This window comes from Ailuropoda melanoleuca, chromosome 4 (genome assembly GCF_002007445.2).
Source record: "Ailuropoda melanoleuca isolate Jingjing chromosome 4, ASM200744v2, whole genome shotgun sequence".
Lineage (NCBI taxonomy): Eukaryota > Metazoa > Chordata > Mammalia > Carnivora > Ursidae > Ailuropoda > Ailuropoda melanoleuca.
The window spans coordinates 55,936,790-55,957,802 of NC_048221.1; the positions used below are offsets into that span (position 1 = coordinate 55,936,790).

Consider the following 21,013-nt stretch of genomic DNA (forward strand, 5'->3'; position numbering starts at 1 on the left):
GCTCAGCATCTCGGCATCAAGCCTGTATCCGTGAACTGTATCTGTGAGCATCTGTGCCTTATCTTGATTCCCTCTGCGTATCCATTAGCAAGATGCGTCCTGAGGTATCAGAAAAGCCTCAGAGAGCTCACTTTTTGAATCTGGGTATGCTAAAAAATTTTCCATATAAATGAACAGTGACTGCTGCTTCCCTGTATGCCATTCCGGCTTCTGTCAGTTTTTGGAGGAAAGCCCTACTTTTGGAAAGCGGGCGAAACCTGTAGGACCATTATGTTTTTGCTAGATGTCTGCCTTCTGAGGCTCCAAGGCCAGGCCTGCAGTCTTTCTGGTACAAAGGGAGATGAGCTCGTGTTGGAGGAACGTGAAGCCACATTAGACCCATGGAGATGTCTCCTGGACACACGTGGAAGGATTTAAGGGAACTGAAAAAGAAATGACTATTTTGCCAGAGGACTTGGTGAGTTTTTATTTTGGGATGCCACCTACCATCCCAAGGCAGGAGACTAGGGGTCAGCCACCTGAGCCCCCCTCATGGCCTCCCGTGGGCTCCTGCTGTCCTGTCCTTCGAGCCAGCTTGGAATGGTCAGCGCCCGCCTCGCAGGGTGCCTGGCCAGTGGCAGGTGCGCCATACAATTTGAGCAACGACTGACTCTTGGATTTCTCTTGACAGGGTGGGTATTGCAAATTTCCCGATACAGAAAAGAAAGCGTAGAGTCAGGCAGGTTCAGTGGCTGGGCCCAGGTCACACAGCCGGCGGTGGGGGAGCTGGGGTTAGAGCCGGGGAGTGCTGTGTGCGCCCCACTCCAAAGCCATGTTTAAAAAAAAATATTGTACACTTATAAAATATATTTTAAACAGACAGGAAAGAGTAGAAAACAATACAGCAGACGCTTGTGTGAACCTCAGCTTGGCTGGAGCAAATCCTGCTCTCGTGGCAGGAACTTGTTTGGGAATCCCTGCAGCCTGGGAAACATTCTGATGAACCCAAAGTCTGCTTTGGGCCCTTCTCCACCGTGTCTCTCTCTCTCCCTACACACAACCCTGAGGTCCCAGTGAATCTTTGTCATCCGTGTTATTTACTTTTATTACATACGTACGCATCTCTAAGTCACAGACAGCTTCATTTTGCACGCTTCAAGCTTTACGTAAGTGGTTTCATGCTGGATCTATAATTCCGCTATTTGCTCGTTTTCATTCCATATAATGTTTCTGAGATTAGCCGCACAGATATGCGTGTCCTGGCTTGCTCTACCTTCCGCAGAGGGTCGAATGCACCCAGCCTGGCCATTTTCCTGTTGAGGGACATAAGCGTCATTTTCGGGCGGGGCATTGCGGGCGGGCCAGGCGGGGTGAGGACAGCCCGGCCGGCTGCTTTCTGCCAAAGGAGGGGTGCGAAGTCATCTCTTCTTGGTGGGAATTGCTTTTCTCTGAATTCTAGTGAGGCCGAGCACCTTTTCATTTGTTTACTAACCGTTCAGGTTTCCCTTTCCGTGAAATGAGCTCATCCCTGGTGCCCATTTTTGTTTTGTTCCCCCCCCCCCAGCTTTTTTTGCCTATCACTTTGTAGACCTTCTTTCCGTACCCTGTTTCTAGACTATGTCTAAGGGACTTGGTCGCTCCTGTTCTTGCTTCTCCTGATCCCCGCGGTCCGGGTTGTGTGGGGAGCGCGCGCTCCGCACCTGCAAGGTGGCTGCCGGGGCCTGGGGAGCGAGCCTGGTTCTGGAGTCAGGGCTCCGGGGCCGCCGCCGTATCGCGGGAAGCCAACCGGTGCGGCCGCCAGGGATAGGAGCTGCTTCACGGACCGCGCCTCTCGCGGAGCCGCGGCCGCCGGGAGAGGGGGGGCGGGGCCGCTGTCCCGGGAGGGGCGTGGCCTGAAGCCCAAGCCGAGTAGGACCCCAGAAGGTGGCGCGGGAGGTGCGGCCCTTGCTACCTGGCACCAGACGCCTGGGCAGGGCAGCCCTGTGCACGGGACAGTCATCCCTTCCCTGCCTGAGCGCCAAGTCTGGGGCTGGAGCCACCAGGTCCAAGTCTGTTTTCCAGGTGGCCCTTGGGTTTTTCTGCTCCACATGCTACCATCCTTCATCCTTCCTGGTTTTAAATGAACCAAAGAGCAATCCTGGTAGCTCGAACCTCCCTCGTCCTGGGAGCCTGATGTAATTAGTGTTCTTGGCTCTGGAGTCCTGAGTTTCACATCCCTCCTGGCAGCTGGCTCCTGTCTGACCCACAACCGCTGCAGGAGGGACTCGGCCGGGCGGGGTGCGGGGGAGCCAGACTAGCTGACACCCTGGACTGAGAGAGTCTGGTCGGGTGGCTCCCAGCACAGAGCCAGGGCTGCAGGGCTGAGGGCTGTAGGTCCCCAGGAACCAGCCGGTGGGGGCTCCCACTGGGACCCTTGAGTTGGAGGGACACGCGGCATGTGGTTGGCACACAGGGGCCGGTCTGGGTGTGAATCCGAACCCAGGGTGCCCCCAATCCTGTGACCTGGGACAAGGATCAGGTTTCCTGTCTCTAAAATGCTGCACGAACAGCAATTGCCTTGTAGGGCTGCCAGGCTCTTTGCAGGTTGAATGGCTGAAGCATGTAGGGTGCTGGACGGAGCTGCGGTTGGGTTAACTGCTGTTAATCATATTGAGAAAAACCTCCAGCAGACAGTACAAAGTGATTGGAAATTATGCATTTTTCTAAAAGACAAAGTATGTGTTTAGTTCAATTGCCACACAGAGTATACTTAAAAATATGGTTTCTCCCTTCTGTCTCTGATCCCTGTCTCCCAGGCCCAGAGTCCTGGAGGGGTGCGCGGTTCCAGCTTCTTAGGAATCTTGCCGCATAGCTCCATTCCCCACCCCCATACATACATACACACGCATGCACGCACACACATATATACACGCACACTCGGTGCTATATATGTATAAACACACACACACTGACAGACTATTGGGAAAATAATCAGAGTCTCTTGTCAACCCAGAAAACCTCTTAACAAAGGGAGAAGAGAAAGAAAACAGTTTTGTTATAAGAAGCGCTGAACTAGACTGCAACGTGCATCTTGGGCAATCTACTAAAGAGATCGCAAAGCTTACCCTTCCTACAGCCCGGCAGGCACAGCCCATTGCACACGCGCTAGTTGTCCTCATCCAAAGGAGAAGTGAAATTCTTCCTATCCCCTGACAAGCAGACAGTCGCCTCTTAGGGCCTGGCTTTAAACTCCTGGGAAGAGGAGAGACAGGCACCAACCTTCTGGATGTTTACGTTTTAGAGAGGGCGACTTGGCTTAAGAAAAAGCCAGTCCTAGGCTGCAAAACTGTTAAGAAACTTATTTAGCTTTTATTTATTTATTTTTAAAAACATTTGTTTACTTATTTTTTTTTAGTAATCTCTACACCCAGTGCAGGGCTGAAATTCATGACCTTGAGATCAAGATTCACATGCTCCTTTGACTGAGCCGGCCAGGCGCCCCCTTATCGAGCTTTTAAAAAAGATTCATGCACGTCTCAATGAGACAGAAATAGCATTTACAATTTCAACGTCTTTAAAGGAAATGCTGAAGTGGATGAGAGGGTTTGTGTCCCTTTTATGCACCAGATAAAGTTCAGTTTCTTTGTTATAGCTTTATATTTACCCTTACCTTATAACTCATGGTCTTGTCCACACGCCGCCAATGGAACCAGGTTATATACTTAGTTCTCTGTCTTGCCTTTTTCGCTTGTACCACAGAAGTTGCCTCTTCTCGGTAGAGGGAGGATAGCGATAATGCGGGCCCCTAACTTTCGCGTCTCCCTTAGGCGCTTCACCTACATGTGTGTTTTAACCCCCATACCCTAAGAGGCACAGACTGCTATGTCCCCATTTTACGAATGGGGCAACAGAGGCTCAGAGAGGCCCAAAGGGACACAGCTGGTGCCGCTTCATGGTCTTTAGGCAGCGATGTTTTCTGCCATATGTGTGCCCATAAGTGAGCGGCGAGGAGGGGACGGGGGTCAGCCGTGAGGTGGGGACAGGGCTCAGCTGTGTGGGTTGTGTCTGGTTCTGCTGCTAGCTCCTGGTGTGGCCTTTCCCAAGTCCCTCCGGGCTTGGGCCTGCGGTACCCCGTCTGGTGGATGAGAGGTTGGGCCTGTGGCACGTCCAGGCCAGCTCTGAGTTTAGCTGGTTCCAATACCCCCAAACCTGTGGGCTCTTCAGCTCCTGAGAACTGGGTCCTGCTCTCCAAGGTTCTTCAGTGATTCGGGCATCCTGCAGTAATGCAGAAGGCTGGGCGTGGGAGCGGAAGGCACCTGCTTGCTGAGGACCTCTTGTCTTTGTCCTCACCCACACCCATGCCCTCCTCTCCTCCTCCCCTTCTAGTTATGCATTCCGGCTCAGACTCTGCGTTACAGGAAACTGATGCAAACACCAGTCATAGCTGAGCCCATACTAAGCTCTGGCTACCCTTCCTCTCTTACTAATGGCGTATTTTCTCTGGGATTACTAATGCCCTTATTCTTATTTATTTTTTTCCTTTTGCTTAGCTTTCTATGTGCCCTAAGCACATCTGGAGAGACTGAGAGGGGTGGTCCCTGAGCAGTGTCTGGACCATGGTAGATGCTCAGCGAGGGTGTGTTGCATGAATGGAGAGTGCTTGGTGCTGTGTGCGGAGCTGGAAAAATCAGAGCAACGGAAGACTGTTCTAATCTCTTCACAGTTCTAAGTGCATCTGCCCTTCACACTATCCTGAGACGGATGCTGTTCTCACCTTTCTTTTTGGGAAAACTGAGGCGCAGAGAAGTTTCAGGCCACAAAGGCTGGGTGGTGCCGGATGTGGCCCTGGGGAGCCATGGGTAGAGAAACCCCCAGGGCCACTGCCCCAGGTTAGGGAATGCTTCCCACCAGAGGAGGGCACAGGTCACCTCATTCAATTCTCCAAAGCCCTGCAAGTGAGGTAGGAATGATTAGTTCTACTGTCTAGATAAGGACATGAGGGATGGGAGAGGGGAGGGGGGGTGCCCAAGGCCACCAGCCAGGGTGTGGGGGCTGGGGTGGGAACTGGTGGCCCCGAAGGCTCTGCTTCTTCTGTACCCAGCTACCTGCACTGGGGACGGGACAGCGAGAGAGGCCAGGAGGGCAGTGCTTGGGTGGGTCTGCTTTTGAGACAGAAACCTTTCTTGGTGGGGGTGGCTGGCTATTAGAGAGTATGTGTGCCGGTATCTTAATTTCTTTCTTTTTTTCTTTTTCTTTCTTCCTTTCCTTTCCTCCCTCCTCCCTCCCTCCTTTCTTTCTTTCTTTCTTTCTTTCTTTCTTTCTTTCTTTCTTTCTTCTTTTCTTTTTTCTTTCTTTTCTTTTCTTTTCTTTTTTTTCTTTTCTTTTCTTTCTTTCTTCTCTTTCTTCTCTTTCCATAAGTTCTAAGCCCGACATGGGGCTTGAACTCAGATTCCAAGAGCAAGAGTTGCATGCTCCACTGATGGCCAGGTGCCTTCATTTGGTTTTTTGTTTGTTTGTTTCTCTGACTGAAAGTTGTGCACATAATGATTGCAAACCACTTGGGCAGAGTAAGTGCAAAACGCCCTATTATCCGAGCCCTGCAAAGATGACCACTGTTAATGGGGGAGGGGATGACATTGAGCACGTGCACAGCTGTCTGCGCCGGTGTCAGGACACCACTCTGCCTGCACCGCACCCTGATTCCCCACTTAATGATCTGTTTCAGTTGGTACACACACACTTCGTTCTTTTTAACAATTCTGCAGTCCTTCATTGAGCGGTCAATGAGCTAATCTGTTATTGGTGCCCATTACGTGGGAGAAATTCTTTTAAAAGTAGCTCAGCCCAAACTCGTTAGTAATTAGAGAAATTAAAATCAAAATAACAAGGAGGTATCATCTCACCATGTAGGCAAACATTAGAAAGGTGGGTGGGGGTGAGGGAGTGCTGGAGGGGGTGGGGTCCCAGAAAGCCTTGTGTCTGCGGCGGGGGGGCTGCGCAGCTGCACTGCACTGCACTGCGAGGGAGCCAGCAGAGGCCAGGGAAGCTAGTGTGAGGCAGCCGTGCTTCCAGATGTCCCAGAGGGTGGGGTCTGGGGGACCTGAGCGCTCACAGTGGCCCTTGAGTAGACACAGGTGAGCATGTCTCTGTTGCATTGTTCTTTGGAGACTCGGGGACAGTGTGAATGGCTGTCAGGAGGGGAAGGAGAGAGGGAATATACTGAGCACTTGCTGTGCTTGTCCTGAGATGTGCAGCAGGAGTAAAATGTACCCTGTGCATTGTCCTGAGATGTGCAGCAGGAGTAAAATGTACCCTGGATTTTGGAGACTTGTAAAAAAGGTGTAAAATATCCCATTGATATTTTTTTCATATTGGTTATGTGTTGAAATGACAATATTTTGGATATATTGAGTTAGACAAAATGTATTATTAAAATTCATTTCACCCATTTCCTTTTACTTTGTTTAATGAGGCCGTTAGGTAATTTTAAATGATAGGTGTGGCTTACGTTATGTTTGCATTGGCAGGTGATGCTGGAAATACCCTGCTGGGGTTGGAAGCCCTGATTAGGTGAGACCTTCTTAACATCTTTTTAGAGTTTGCTATCGTCTTCTATTTCAAGATAAGTCTTGCTTTTTTTTAATCTAGTCTGATAATCTCTGAATTTTTATTTGAGTGTCTAGCTTATTTATATTTAGTGTAGGTATCCATATGTTTGTAATTACATCTCCAATATTGCTCTTCATTTTTGATTTGTCTTCTGTTCTTTGTGCCTTTTCCTTCTTTTCCTGCCTCCTTTGCATTAGCAATTGTTTTAGTATTCTCTTTAACCATCACTATTGTTAGCTGTACTTTTAAATTTTATTTTGCTGCAATTGCTCTAGGGTTTACAATATGCATCATCAACTTACTACATTCTACTTTCAGATAATATTATATCTCTTCATATATAGCACAAAACCCTCCTAACAGCATATGCTTTATTTCTCAATTCCTATCCTTTGCTCTGTTGTTTTTATATAATTTACTTCTGCATATGTCATAAAACCCACAATAACTATTATCAGTTTTACTTTAATCGATTGTCCTTTATTATATTTATTTATTATTTATTTATAATTTTTTATTTTGTTTAGTTTCAGAGGTAGAGTTTAGTGAGTCATCAGTTGTATATAACACCCAGTGCTCACTACATCAAGTGCTCTCCTTAATGCCCATCACCCAGTTACCCCATCTCCCACTCATCTCCCCTCCAACAACCCTCAGTTTGTTCCCTCTAGTTAAGAGTCTCTTATAGTTTGTCTCCCTCTCTGATTTTATCTTATTTTATTTTTCCTTCCTTTCCTCTGTGTTCATCTGTTTTATTTCTTAAATTCCACATATGAGTGAAATCATATGATATTTGTCTTTCTCTGACTGACTTATTTAATTTAGCATAATACCCTTTAGTTTTGTACACATTGTTGCAAATGATAAGATTTCATTCTTTTGGATGGCTGAGTAATATTCCATTGTGTATATACCATATCTTCTTTATCCATTCATCCATCGATGGACATCTGGGCTCTTCCCATAGTTTGGCTAGTATGGACATTGATGCTATAAACATTGGGGTGCATGTGCCCCTTCAAATCAGTATTTTTATATCCTTTGGGTAAATACCTAGTAATGCAATTGCTGGGTCATAGGGTAGCTTTATTTTTAACTTCTTGAGGAACCTCCATACTGTGTTCCAGAGTGGCTGCACCAGTTTGCATTCCCACCAACAGTGCAGGAGGGATCCCCTTTCTCTTCATCCTCGCCAACTTTGTTGTTTCCTGACTTGCTAATTTTAGCCATTCTGACTGATGTGAGGTGGTATCTCATTGTGGTTTTGATTTGTATTTCCCTGATGCCAAGTGATGTTGAGCATTTTTTCATGTGTCTGTTAGCCATTTGTATGTCTTCTTTGGAAAAATGTCTGTTCATTCTTCTGCTCATTTCTTGAAACAGTCAATTGTCTTTTAAAAAATCATTTACTTCAGACCCAAGTAGTGCACTGTAATTAAATTTCTATTCATTTACCTTGTGCAGTCAATCCTTGAACAATGTGGGGGTCTGTCTCCTCATTCCCACTGTTCCACCTTGGTTGGCCTCTTGCCTGGAGTCTGTCAACAGCCTTCTATGAGGTGGCCTGTACCTGTCCATCCTGAGGTGTAGTCATCAAAGTGATCTTTATAAAATCTCATGCTGGCTTCCATGAGTCTGCACCCAGGGTCCCTCTGAGCCTGTCCCATCTACCTCTCCAGCCACCAGTCCACATACTGCCGGCACAGAGCTTCTCTCTGTATCCAGAACACACCAGGCTCTTTCTCGTGCTGGGGCCTTTGCCTAGGCTGCTCCTGAGCCTGGAACACCCTTCTTCTTTGTCCATCCAGCAAACCCAAGCCTGAGGGTCTCCTGCCTGTGAGTCCCCAGCATCCTCTAAAACAAAGAGTCCTTTTCCCTGGGCTTCCCCAGCAGTTTCTGTCACTTTGCTTGTTCCAGAGAAGCATTTAACTTAGGTTATGGCTTGTGTTAGTGGTTACTGTACTTCTTTGAGTCTTATGGCTTGTATCAGAGGCTTCATGTTAAAACAGAGTGGAAATAATCCTGCAGGCAAGGAGGGCCTTCCCTTCTCGCGGTTCGCCCCCAATCCCCATAGGGATGTACAGAGGTCTCTGAGACCACAACTCTCATGGTCATGCATCTGCATTTACACTTGCCTTGTTACCCCTGGGCCCCCAACCATTGGAGTGCCTGTGAAATCCTGCACAGGTCGTGCACAGACATACATAATGGGATTGTTAGGCATTAGGTAGTGTGGTAGGCAGAAGAATGGTTTCCCCCATATGTGTACGTTCCAATCTTTGGAAACCTTGCATATCAAACGTTTTGTGGCAAAGGGGAATTAAGCTGCTGGCCAGATGACCGTAAGATGGGAAGATGATCCTGGATATCTGGGCGGGCTCAGTGCCAGCACAGGATCCTTAGAAGTGGGAGAGGGATCAGAAGTGGGAGACAGGGCCGGCGATAGGGGCAGGCAGAGCAATGTGATCCTTGGCTTTGAAGGAAGGGACCACAAGCCAAGACATGCCAGTGGCCTCTGGAGGCTGAAAAAGGCAAGGACGTGGGTTTGACCCTAGAGTCTCACCTCCTGAAGGAGGGCAGTCCTAAGACACCCTGATTTTAGCTCTCTGACATCTGTTTCAGACTTTCAGACTACCGAAGTGTGAGATCACAGCTTTGTATTGTATTGAGGCGCTGAATTTGTGGTCGTTTATTCTGGCAGCAACAGAAAACAAATGCAGGGATACAATGAACTACACGGCACTTTTCCTGCTGGGAGTGTAGACCCTAACCCCTCATAAGACGTCCCTTCACTGTGTGTGCGTTCTTCCCTCCTCCAGCACGCGCACTCGTCGAGGGCAGGGCCCTGCGTCATGGCTCAGAAGAGTGGGAAAGACCAGCTTCGTGGACTGCTTTGTGGCACTCTGTGACCCTCCTCCCACAGCTCCCCTCCGAGCAGCTCCTCCGTGGCAAGGGGCCTCTCGCTTTATTCAGGGAAGCCCTGGTCGTGCCAGGTGGAGATGGGGAGAGGGGAGAGTGGCTCCATCTGGGGGGGGGTTGCTGTCGGATCTGTGCCATGGGGACATTCCTCGCTTCTGCCCTCTCCCTCGTCTGCCCTCCCAGGGCCCGCTCCTCAAATGCTGTAGACCAGTGTTGGCATGCTCCCCTCAGCATGGGGCTCTCCAGACCCCAGCATTGTGAAGGCAGAGAAACAGGCCATCGGTAGGGGCTGCTGGGCCTGAGATCATGCATCTGACCCAAAGGAGGTGCCCCCGGGGATGAAGAGCCTTGGGTTTGGTGTGGTGCCAGAAGCTCTGGTTGCCGTTTCTGAGTGCAGCAGAGGGGACCCAGTGCAAGGTCTCTCAGCACCGCAGGACGGGCCTGGCCTGCCTCGGTGGCTGCGACCACAGCTGCACGTCGGGTTCTCCTCTCAGCGCTGACCACTCACCCTCCTGCTGAGCCTCTCTGTGCAGCTCAGACCAGCCTTGGCACGAATCCACTCTGCTCCCCAACCTTGCCGCTACCTGTCACGTCTGTCCGTAAGCCCACAGGCCACGGCGTGGCTTGAGACCACGTGCAGCACAGCCGGAGGCCCCCGCGTCTCTCTCTAAGGCTCCTGGCTTCCACAGAGAGCCCGTGTGCCATGCAAAGCCCACCTTTCAAACAACCGCTAGCCTGGAATTTGGTGCCAGAGCTCACAGCAATAGAGCAGCTGTTCAAATAGCAGCTGGAGGAAGCAGCTGAAGTCCCCATCCCTTGGTAATTCGTTAGAGAAATTATGGCAAGTCTATGATGGCACACTATGCGGCTGGTAAAAAGAAAGTATATGGAACACTCTTTTCCAGCCATGTTGTTGAGGGAAAGCAGAATGGAACAGAACCATGATTTAGATGTGAAAACAAAGGAATAGGCATTTATTTTCCTTCATAATTTATATATTCCCTTAGCTCGGTATTTTTCTTCAAGAAAATTTGATGGAATGCACTGCAAGTTGGCAGACCTTTTCTGTGAAGGGCCAGGTAGTAACTAGTCTAGGCTTTGTAGGGCAGAATGTCTACTTGACAACCCTGGGCTCTGTTGCTTCCCTGGGAAAGCAGCCACAGGCCAAACACACGTGAGGAGCGTGACCACGCCCTGGTGACGTTTTATTCACTGAGACAGGCGATGGGTGAGATTAGTAGCAAACAAAAATGTGGATATTTTGAGAGGCAAATACGGGCAAGGTAGCTCGGAACCATCGGCCCGGCATGCAGAACTTATCTCACTGGAGTGATTGAAGATACTTTGTCACCAGACATCCCGGCAACTGTCACTGACTGAGTCCTCCGCTTTGGCAGGGGTGTCTGATGTAATCCCAAGAGAAAGTGGCTGTGGTGGGCGAAGGTTGGAGTATGGAAATCTTGGGCTGCAAGTAACTCAAGGAAGCCCGACCACTTGGGAACCTTTATCATAACAAGTGGCGTGGAGCAGAGAGTCTTGTGGCTGGGTCATTTGGTGGCTCCAGGGTGTTATCTAGGACCTGGGTCTTTCCATGCCCTCATCCTGTCCCCATCTGTGAATCAGCTGCAGCGGTCCCCATCTGCTTCCTTGTCACTGCAGGGCAGTGGCTGCAGCTCCAGGGGCACGCGGACTTGGAAAGACTTGGCAGAGAAAACCCTTCCCTTCTACGAGTCCTCCAGAGATTTCCCTCCATGTCCCTTGGGTGGAATTAGTGCCCTATGGCCTGTTACAGTAGCCGAGGTGCAAGGAGTGGCTTCCACGACTGGTTCATGCAGGATTTCCTGATGAGCTGGGACCTCCTCCTTGTGGCTGCAAACAAGGATGAGGACCAGCTGGGGCTCCGAGGGTTGGCAAAGAAGTGGGGTAACTTGACTACATCCCAAAGCCTTTCCTCTGTCTTGGTAATCCCCAGCCGGGCCTGGTGTGAATGGCTGAAGCTGTCTGGATGGTGGCTGTCTTTCAGGGTCACCGCTGGAGAGGCATGACCCCTTAGAAGATTTTCTGGTGTTTGGTTTTTGCTGATTACCATTGTCCTGTGGAAAAGCCCCCAGCATCTCCCTCCTCTCTGAATCGTCTAGACACACTCCATTTCTGAACAATAGACTCGCTGTTCTACCCTTCCTGCTCCCAGGTTGTTACGGGGACTCGTGCGCGTGTCTGCTCTTACCCTGTCTGTCCACACTGCGCTGTGGTGGGCTGTTCCCGTAGGACCTCCTTGCCTGAAACCAGGGTGCTAAGGCAGAGACCCACTCCTTGGTGTGGCGTTGGAAGTCTTTTGTGATTCGCCTCATCTCCTTTTCCCGACAGCCTCCAGTGCATCAACCATCCCAGCAACAGGGCCACCTCCTGCCCTCCCCCGCCCCCTCCACTTGTCCTGGCCTCTGGGCCTTGCTCACTCCCATGATTTTCTGGGGAGTCAGCCCTCTTCCCAGGCACAGGAACCCCTTCTTCAGGAGAAAGCTACATTGAATTGCAATAAGAAAAACAACAAAAGCAATCTTTCATTAGTCAATTTTTATTTCGCACAGTCAAACTGAAAGCATCTGCTCATTATAAAGTCAAGCAGTGAGGGCAGCGGCGGTTTCTTGGTGGGCGCCAGCAGGTCCCGGACGTGCTGACAGCCACCGCCGCTTGCCAACCTCGGCACCCAGACCGTTTCCCTGCTGTGTTCTGTGTGCTGTGGCCAGAAATCCTGCCTCACGAAGATAAGAACTAGCAAAGAGTCAGAGTTTTCTAGGAGCACTCCATGACATACATGTCCCTGCATGAAGAGATGGCCTTCAGTTGCGGGGAAAACTGGAGCGGGAGGAATTCAAAGCTGGGTCTCTGACAATCTCTGACAACAGGAGTCTAGAGGGTTCAAAATGTGAAAGTCAGACAAGAAGCACCCAGGGCTTAAATTAGACACTAAAAGCGAAGCCCTGCTTATTTATCTGCACACCAGCTGGAGGAGCGGGGAGGCTGAGTCTGGGAAATGAAGGCCCATCTCACACCGAACGCATAGCTCCCCTACCACCCCGCGAGAGGCCACGCAAGTACTGGGTCATTGAGGGCGCTGTGCTTCGGGAAATGCGGGCGACAATAATGCTTCTAGAAATAATGGCAGCTAAAGGCTGTTCATTGTTTTCATATCTGACGGGCACTTTGCTCAGCGCTTTCTCCCTCAGTCCTCATACCAACCCTAAAAATGGTTTTTCTCCCGTTTCTGCATGTGGGGAAAATAAGGCTTTGGAAAGGTGATCTTGCCCAAGAGATCACACACCTAGCGAAGCAGCAAGGTTGGCCCTAGAGCCTAGATCTCAAACCCAGTGCATCGACAAGATGTACCATGACACACTGACCAGGCCTCCTTGATGCAGGGAAGTGTGGCGGCTTCTAGTATGTGCTTGTGGGTGCAGCAGTGGTTCCGCTAAGAGGAAGTCGAGGAAACAGAGCTGTGGGGGCTCTCGGCAACCACAGCTGCCACAGCCAGGCACAGCTCACTCAGAGGAACTGCTCTGCCTTTGCAGCGAGAAAACGCCCACCGATGATGAGCCTCTGCCAGGGAGAAGGGTCAGCTCTTTTTAACTCACGGAAGAAGTGCTCTTAAAACCCTCTGTGTAAACACTGGGGAATGGACGTGTGCATGACCGCCTAAAAGTACACTCGGCTCTATGTAGGTTCCAAGTGGCGTCACCGCAAAGTGACAGGCATGGCTTCCTTGGAGACAACCTGCACTGGGTCTGAGAGGACCCCCTTCATGGTGGCAGAAGCAGTTTTCCCACTGGCTCCAGCTTCCGTGGACCTGTCTGTTCTGCCTGGTTTAGCAGCTGGAACCTGGGAACATGGGCTGACGGTCATCACAGCCACACAGCTCAGCACCAAACAAGAGCTGTCTCCATCTAGCATTTTCTCCCTCTGGGAAGGGTCTAGGGAATTTACTGACCGCTCCTGTTTAAAAAAGAGCCCTGTGCAATGGGAGACTCTGGAGATGTTATCGAGGAAGAGCTATCAAAAGTGCACTCTTTTGAATCCACTGTGCTTCCAGAAGTATGGATGGCAAGTGAAATAGATGGATTCCCCATGTGTCGTTTAAATGTCACCCTTAAAGTATATTCTGGGAGTGGCTGTTGTCTGATTATGCTCAACTGTGGGCTGAAGCAGGCAGCTCCATCCCTACTTGCAGTCTTAGGGAAAATACCGCAAAGGCTTGGTAAGAGGGCAGGTAGCTGGCAGCCAAAGGGATGTGCTTTCTCTGTCCTCCACTCCAGAGCCTGGCCAGGGCCACCTGCAAAGGGTCATGTATGCTGGAGGGCAGCTTGAATAAGTCTAGTCCAGAATACCCCCAGAGTGGGCCAGGGCAACAGAGCTCTCCATATTGGTCCCTGACACAGACCTGACTGAGGGTGGAGTTTCTCTGCTCACTGTGGTCGGGCTTGAGTGCCTGGGCTGTTAGGAACTTGTGGTCCACCGCTAGCCCCATTTTGGGCAATGCTGCTGCAGTAGGAGTATTCTATATGAGAATAGAAAGTCTTTGTAAGACTGAAACTGGAACAGAGCACAGAGAGAAGTCTTCCTTTAACATCACAAGATGTTGAGATGATTCTCCTGCTCAGAGACCGGGTCCGAAGTTCTTATTTTCCAGGTGTTGGTCACTTATCTACAATCTCCTTTTCCAGCCTCGGTAACAGAGCTTATGGCCCAGGCAATCTGACCCAGCTCTGGGCAGTGGCTCAGCTGTTTCTGGGGTGTCCCCAAGAGCTGCACCCATGGGGCTGCTTCTTCCTCCCCATCCGAGGCCCTGGTAAAAGGCCTGCTCCTTGGCAGTGCTGTCCTTGAGTCCCTGGAAGTGTGAGGTCCCTGTATCCCTTGATTCCTATGGCGCTCACCCTGTGTTCTTCCTGTGACATTGCCACATTTGGCCTTACAATCTCTTGTCCATCCTAGCCAACCAGAGGTCCCCGAGCACAGACACTGCACAGTCCCTAGCATAGCATCCAGCACACACTGCTTTGCACAGGGACCGCTATGCATGTAACACACATGTCCAGGGTGACTGGCTGGTGCCTGTGGGCTCTCTCCATTCCTAATGCCTCCTGTGCAGACACAGCAGGAGGTCCTACAGCAAACACTGACCTCAGTGCTCATTGCCTTCTTCCACCAGATCTGAAGGCGGGGGGATGAGGTCTCGGGGATTCATCCTAGCCACCAGGCAGACATCATAACTGTCATGCATGAGGACATTGATGGCTACAACATTCCATTGGTTTTCCCATGGGTCCAGCTCCAAAATTTCTTTGGAGATAACCTCATGTCGATCTGAAAAAGAGCAAAGTAGGAAGACAAAATATCATGGGGGTATGAAATGCAGAGGTCATCTTCACTCTATTGAACAACTTCCTCTAAAAGTCATCAAGCACCAAAAGTTAATGAACAAACAACTGAATAAACATACTTCAAATGGAAGACATAACATCCCTGACATTCAAGAAACTAAAAGAGGCCATGTCACAACTCACATTCAAAAATTATTTGAATAATTGACATATTAACAAGGCATACTCTTGTCTAAATTTAATAATTTATTAATGTTGGGAGCTAGGAATGAAATTGTCCTTATTTCTACATCTAGAGGGGAGATACAGCTTGTGACCTTGTGTGAGTTGCTGACCTCCCTGAGCTTACGTTTCCTTGAAGGCAAACAGGGATGCTAATACTCAGCCAGGACTCTTGCAGGAAACAGATGGCACAGCCTAACTGGGTGATTTGAAGAGAATTTAGTGAAGGGACTATTGGAAAGGTGTGGGCAGGGTTCAGGAAGACCCACTAAGAACAGCAAAGGCCATTACCACCCCTAGACCTGAGAAGCAGCAAGGGGAGGAATGGGTACTGGACTTGGAGAGGGCAGCTGTCTGAGGAGTTCAGCCTGGCAGGAGCAGATGTAGGCAGGGAAGATGGAGCAGCCATCCTCAGCAACCCCACAGGAAGGGGGCAGGGACAGTAAATGCCCTGACTCTACCCTCCTTTCACCCAACAATCTTTGCTCTTGCCTCCCACTGGCTGAACCCAACCAGAAGTGAGAGGAGAAAGGCATCTGTGAATGCACCCAGTATTTGTCAACTTCACAGGACACAGAGCATGACAGATAATGGGGCAGAGTGAGTCTGGAGAGGCAAATGGAAGATTTCCAGCCTAGATGACTATTTCACAATTCTACGATGATCAGAGGAGATAATGTATGTGTAAGTGCCTAGTCCTGGCATAGTGAAGTCAATGTTTGAAAATGGTCCATGCATGCTTGTAAAAGATGGTTATTTTGTAGTTGTTGGTGCAGTGTTCCATATGCTTTCATTGAGTCATGTTAGCCAACCCTCTTATGTATATACAGATTTTTGTGGACTTATTCTTCCCGTTACTAAGAGAGCTGTGTTAAAACATCCCACTAATATTGTGGATTTGTCTGTTTCTCCTTTTAGTACTGTCAATTTTTAGTCTACATATTTGAGTTATTAAATACATATAAATTTTACCATTTATAGATTTATCATTATGAATGATCCTTCTACTCTAGAATAAGTTCCACCAGCATTCTTTTGACTGATATTATACATTCTAAAAAGTAGGTTTTTAAGAACCATTCTAATGATCTTTGTCTTTTAACTGGAACATTTAGTCCATTTACATTTAACGCAATCACTGATATATTTTGGTTTAAATCTGCCACCTCATTTGTGGATTGTCCTTGTCTTGTTCTTTCTTTTCCCTTTAATGCCATCTTTTGGATTGGCTGAGTATTTTTTATCATTCCATTTCCTTTGCTCTACTGATTTAGAAGTTATAACCGTTTCTATTTTGGTGGTGGTTATCCTAAAAAGTAAACATGCATACTTAACTTATCAAGACCTAAACACAATCAATACTTGACCCTCTTCTTGGAGGGCTTTAGAATAGTTTAATTATATTTACCGTCTTCCTAATTTATTAGCTACTGTTGATGTGTGTTTTAATTCTATATATCTTTTAGCTCTGCAAGACACTATCATTATTGTTTTATACAATAAATGCTCATTTAGAATTAACCCACACATTTATACTTCATTGCTCTTCATTATTTCTTGCATCTTAGACTTTTCGTCTAAGATACTTTTCCTGCACCTGAAGTACATATGTTAGAGGAGGTCTACCACAAACTCTTTCAGATTTAATTTTCCTGAAAATGTCTTTTTTCACCTGCATTTTCTGTAAGAATTTTCACTCCCCAAACATCATAAAATAGTAGAGCTGATATTCATTCTATGCATACTGTGTACTGTGCGTAATGTGCTGGCTGCATTTGATGCATCATGTTATATCATCCACATACTAAGCCTGTGAGCAGATACTATTGTTTCTCCAGTTTTATAGGTTAGGAAAAACTTACAGCAATTAAGTGCTGTGCCTACAGCATACAGTTAGATGTGGAAGAACCAGAATATGCACCCAGATATGTAGTTCTTAAGACCTGTGCTCATACCTACTAAGTTGTTGAATGAAGGAGGACATCATGGTATCACTGTATTTTTCACAGCTTATTGATGAGACCAATAAGTGGGGCCTAAATCTTATACAAATTTGGTGGTCCTCTTGAAGGAAAATATTACAAAATTACAAATACAAAATTAGGTATGAAAGTGAATATTTAGTTTTTTCCAGCTTTTCTGAGGTTTATTAACAAAAACTATACATTTAAAGTATACATTGTGAAATGAACACCATAATCAAGCTAATTAACATATGCATAACCCCACATAGTTACGTGTGTGTGTGTGTGTGTGTGCGTTGAGAACACTAAAGCAAATTTCAACTATGTAATACAGTATTGTTAACTACAGTCACCATGCTATGCATTGGATTTTCAGAACTAACTCATCTTATAACTGAAAGTTTGTAGCCTTTGACCACCATCACCATTCCCTCTACTCCGACTCCCTGGCAACTACCATTCCACACTCCACATCTGTGAACTTGACAGAACTATTTTAGATTCCTCGTATAAGTGAGATGGTACATAGTATTTGGGGTTTTTTTGTGTGCAGATTATTTAATTTAGCATAAGTCCTCCAGGGTCATCCTTGCGGCAAATGGGAAGGATTACCTTCTTTTTCATGGTTGAGTAATTTCCCCCATGCACACACGTGCGTGTGTGTGCTTGCATGTACGTGTGTATCACATTTTCTTTCACCAACTCTGTCCGATAGAACTTTCTGTGAGGAAGGAAATGTTATATAATCCATGCTGTCCAATACAGCAACCATTAGACACACATGCTATTGAATAATTAGAAATGTAGCTAGTGAGACTGAGGAACTGCTTTTGAACTCTTATTTAACTGTAATTAGCTTAAATTAACACAAAGGTCTAAATCTCTTTTTGTTTTAGGTTTTAAAAAATATCTATTTGATCTGTCAATTTCTGAGAACGGTATCTTTTTTTTTTTTTTTAAAAGTTTTATTTATTTATTTGACAGAGATAGAGACAGCCAGCGGGAGAGGGAACACAAGCAGGGGGAGTGGGAGAGGAAGAATCAGGCTCATAGTGGAGGAGCCTGATGTGGGGCTCGATCCCATAACGCGGGGATCACGCCCTGAGCCGAAGGCAGACGCTTAACCGCTGTGCCACCCAGGCGCCCCCTGAGAACGGTATCTTAAAGTCCATGCAATTTTTGTGGATTTATCCTTTTACCTTATGATTTGTAAAATTTTCTGTTTCATATATTTTTCAAAGTTATTGAATGCAGAAGGGTCATGCCTGTTGTATCAGTTAGGGTTCTTGGTAGCAACAGCAGAAATCAGTTTGGGCTGGCTTTAGCAAAATGGGGATTTATTGGAAGGAAGGTAGCTCAACAGATTGAGGAGAGCTGGAGGCTTGGCGGGAGGCTCCATCAGGGCAGAGCGCTACCACTGCTCCTTCACACGGCTGGCTGCTGTGGCTGTGGGCACTGCTGCTAGAAAGGCTGCCAGTGCGTAAAACATGACAGGTGTCCAGTACAGCTGTTCCATCTTCTTGCTTGTTACTCCTATTGAGATGAAACAGCCTTTCCCGTCTTATTTACTGCCACCATCTTGGAATGCATCTTTTACCACTGCCACACCGGCTTACTGTCCTTCTTTTGCTTTGTTTTAGCTGGGTGAAGGCTTCCGGTGTCCTTATTCAAATTAATGTAGGCTGGGGCATTTTACAATTTCAGAGTAGACAGTTTTCTTCACTGATTTACTTCCTTCTGCTCTTTTCGGTGTTTATTGGGGAGACATTTTTAAAAAGGATTTATTTAATTTGAGAGAGAGAAAGAGAGTGAGCATGTGGGGGGGGAGGGGCAGAGGGAGAGAGAGAGAGAGAGAAAATCCTCAAGCCGACTCCATGCCCAGTGGGGAGCCTGATGTAGGGCTTGATCCCAGGACCCTGAGATCATGATCTGAGCCGAAACCAAGAGTCAGACTATGCTCCTCAGGTGCCCCCAGGAGACATTTTTTTTTTTAAACCATGTACGCATATTACTATCTTTTCTAGAAATCTCTTTAATTACGTGGAATGAAAATTACCACATCAGTGGCAAAGAAGCAAAGAAGACAACCAGCAAGTTTTCTTTCCTTCTTTTTTAAAAAGATTTTATTTATTTGACAGCAAGAGAGAGCCCAAGTGGGGTGAGGGGCAGAAGCAGATTCCCCACTGAGCAGGGAGCCTGATGCAGGGCTCAATCCCAGGACCCTGAGATCATGACCTGAGCCAAAGGCAGAGACTTAACTGACTGAGCCACCCAGGTGCTCCGCGAGTTTTCTTGAGTATAAAAGCTCTGAGATACTGTACTAGAACACAGGCCTGATTGTGGAAACTTGAACTCTCAGGAACAGTGCAGACCCCGCCAGCCCGGACACACAGAATCACCTGGCAGCGTTGCGCACCTCCATGGGGCCATCCTGGGTGCTGTCCTATATTTCTACTAGTTTAGTAGAGCTCATAAAGTGAGGAATCAGTGGTTGGCATTTTTACGTATTTATGTGAGTTTGAGTTCTGAAAACATTATCACACTAACAAGGGGAAAGAAACTGGAGCTTGAATCTCTTTTCAATTCAGTTAATTTTCCAAAAATAGACACACTTAATGCAACAGCATCTTCATTATTAAAGAAGTTAGGAAACTCTCCCTGCATCCTGACACCTCTAATTGTGAGCAATTTAAAACATCATTTTACATGAAATAAATAACAAATTCACATGAATTTTTTTGAAGTCAATAATGAGACGTCAGAGAAACTCCATCTGTGGTAGACTGCCTTGGGCTGTACCCATCCTTGAATTCAATCAGACTATCAGAAAACCCAAAACTCAGGATCTTTTTAGTCCTTTGTAGAATTGTTTCCTTTTGACTTGCTCTTCAGTGAAATGTTAACTTGCCATTTTATTCATTATAGGAGTATTATTGAGGGCATTTCCCACTACTTTACATGAGGCTATGGGGAGAATTTCCTTCCATATTTAAAAGATATATTCCTTCTAAGCAGTGAAAAAGAACTTAAAATTAATTGGGAAATTGAATGGAGGGAAAATAAAGATAGAAAAATAAAATTGAGGAAGACGAGGTGAAGTTGGTACATAAATGTGTCTAAAGTTCTTTTCACTGGCTGTATATAGACTGCCAGTTTCTCCTGATCTCACTAGAGGCCAGAGCAGAAAGGAGAGCGTGCCTCGTGTGCAATGTCCTCAAGGGAAGAACAAACCACTGCTTGGAAGGTCTATGAGACAAAATTATCCAAAACAGACCATTATATTTAATGTAAATATTGGTTTGATTTAGGTCACTATTTTATTATTTCTTTTTTCTTAATGTTTTTTTTTATTATATTATGTTAGTCACCATACAGTACATCCCTGGTTTTTGATGTAAAGTTCGATGATTCATTAGTTGCATATAACACCCAGTGCACCATGCAATACGTGCCCTCCTTACTACCCATCACCAGTCTATCCCATTCCCCCACCCCCTCCCCTCTGAAGTCTTCAGTTTGTTTCTCATAGTCCATAGTCTCTCATGTTTCATTCCCCCTTCTGATTACCCCCCTTTTCTTTATCCCTTTCTTCCCCTACCGATCATCCTAGTTCTTATGTTCCATAGATGAGAGAAATCATATGATAATTGTCTTTCTCTGCTTGACTTATTTCACTTAGCATTATCTCCTCCAGTGCCGTCCATGTTGCAGCAAATGTTGAGAATTCGTTCTTTCTGATAGCTGAGTAATATTCCATTGTATATATGGACCACAGCTTCTTAATCCAGTCATCTGTTGAAGGGCATCTCGGCTCCTTCCACGATTTAGCTATTGTGGACAATGCTGCTATGAACATTGGGGTGCATATGGCCCTTCTCACTATTTTATTATTTCTTTTATTTTTGTACCTTCTTTCTCCTTTCCTTCTTTTTGAATTATTTGAATATTCTTAATATCCTATTTTAA

At 47.1% G+C, this 21,013-nt stretch overlaps 1 protein-coding gene across 4 annotated transcripts in view; it reads right to left on the reverse strand.

The window, feature by feature from the left end:
* Nucleotides 1-12,075: 12,075 nt before the first annotated feature.
* The window catches only part of KBTBD12 (kelch repeat and BTB domain containing 12), a 72,736-nt gene continuing 63,798 nt past the window's right edge, over nt 12,076-21,013 (reverse strand). For 3 of the 4 annotated variants that reach the window (XM_019797979.2, XM_019797977.2, XM_034658874.1), the window contains exons 6-7: nt 14,662-14,844; nt 12,076-12,396 (exon numbers count right to left, since the gene is read on the reverse strand). In XM_019797979.2, the coding sequence (XP_019653538.1) occupies nt 14,663-14,844 (182 nt within the window). In that variant the 3' untranslated portion in view covers nt 12,076-12,396; nt 14,662. Of the gene's footprint in view, nt 12,397-13,518; nt 14,039-14,661; nt 14,845-21,013 lie in introns of those variants that run through there. The other variant, XM_019797978.2, reaches the window with a different exon arrangement.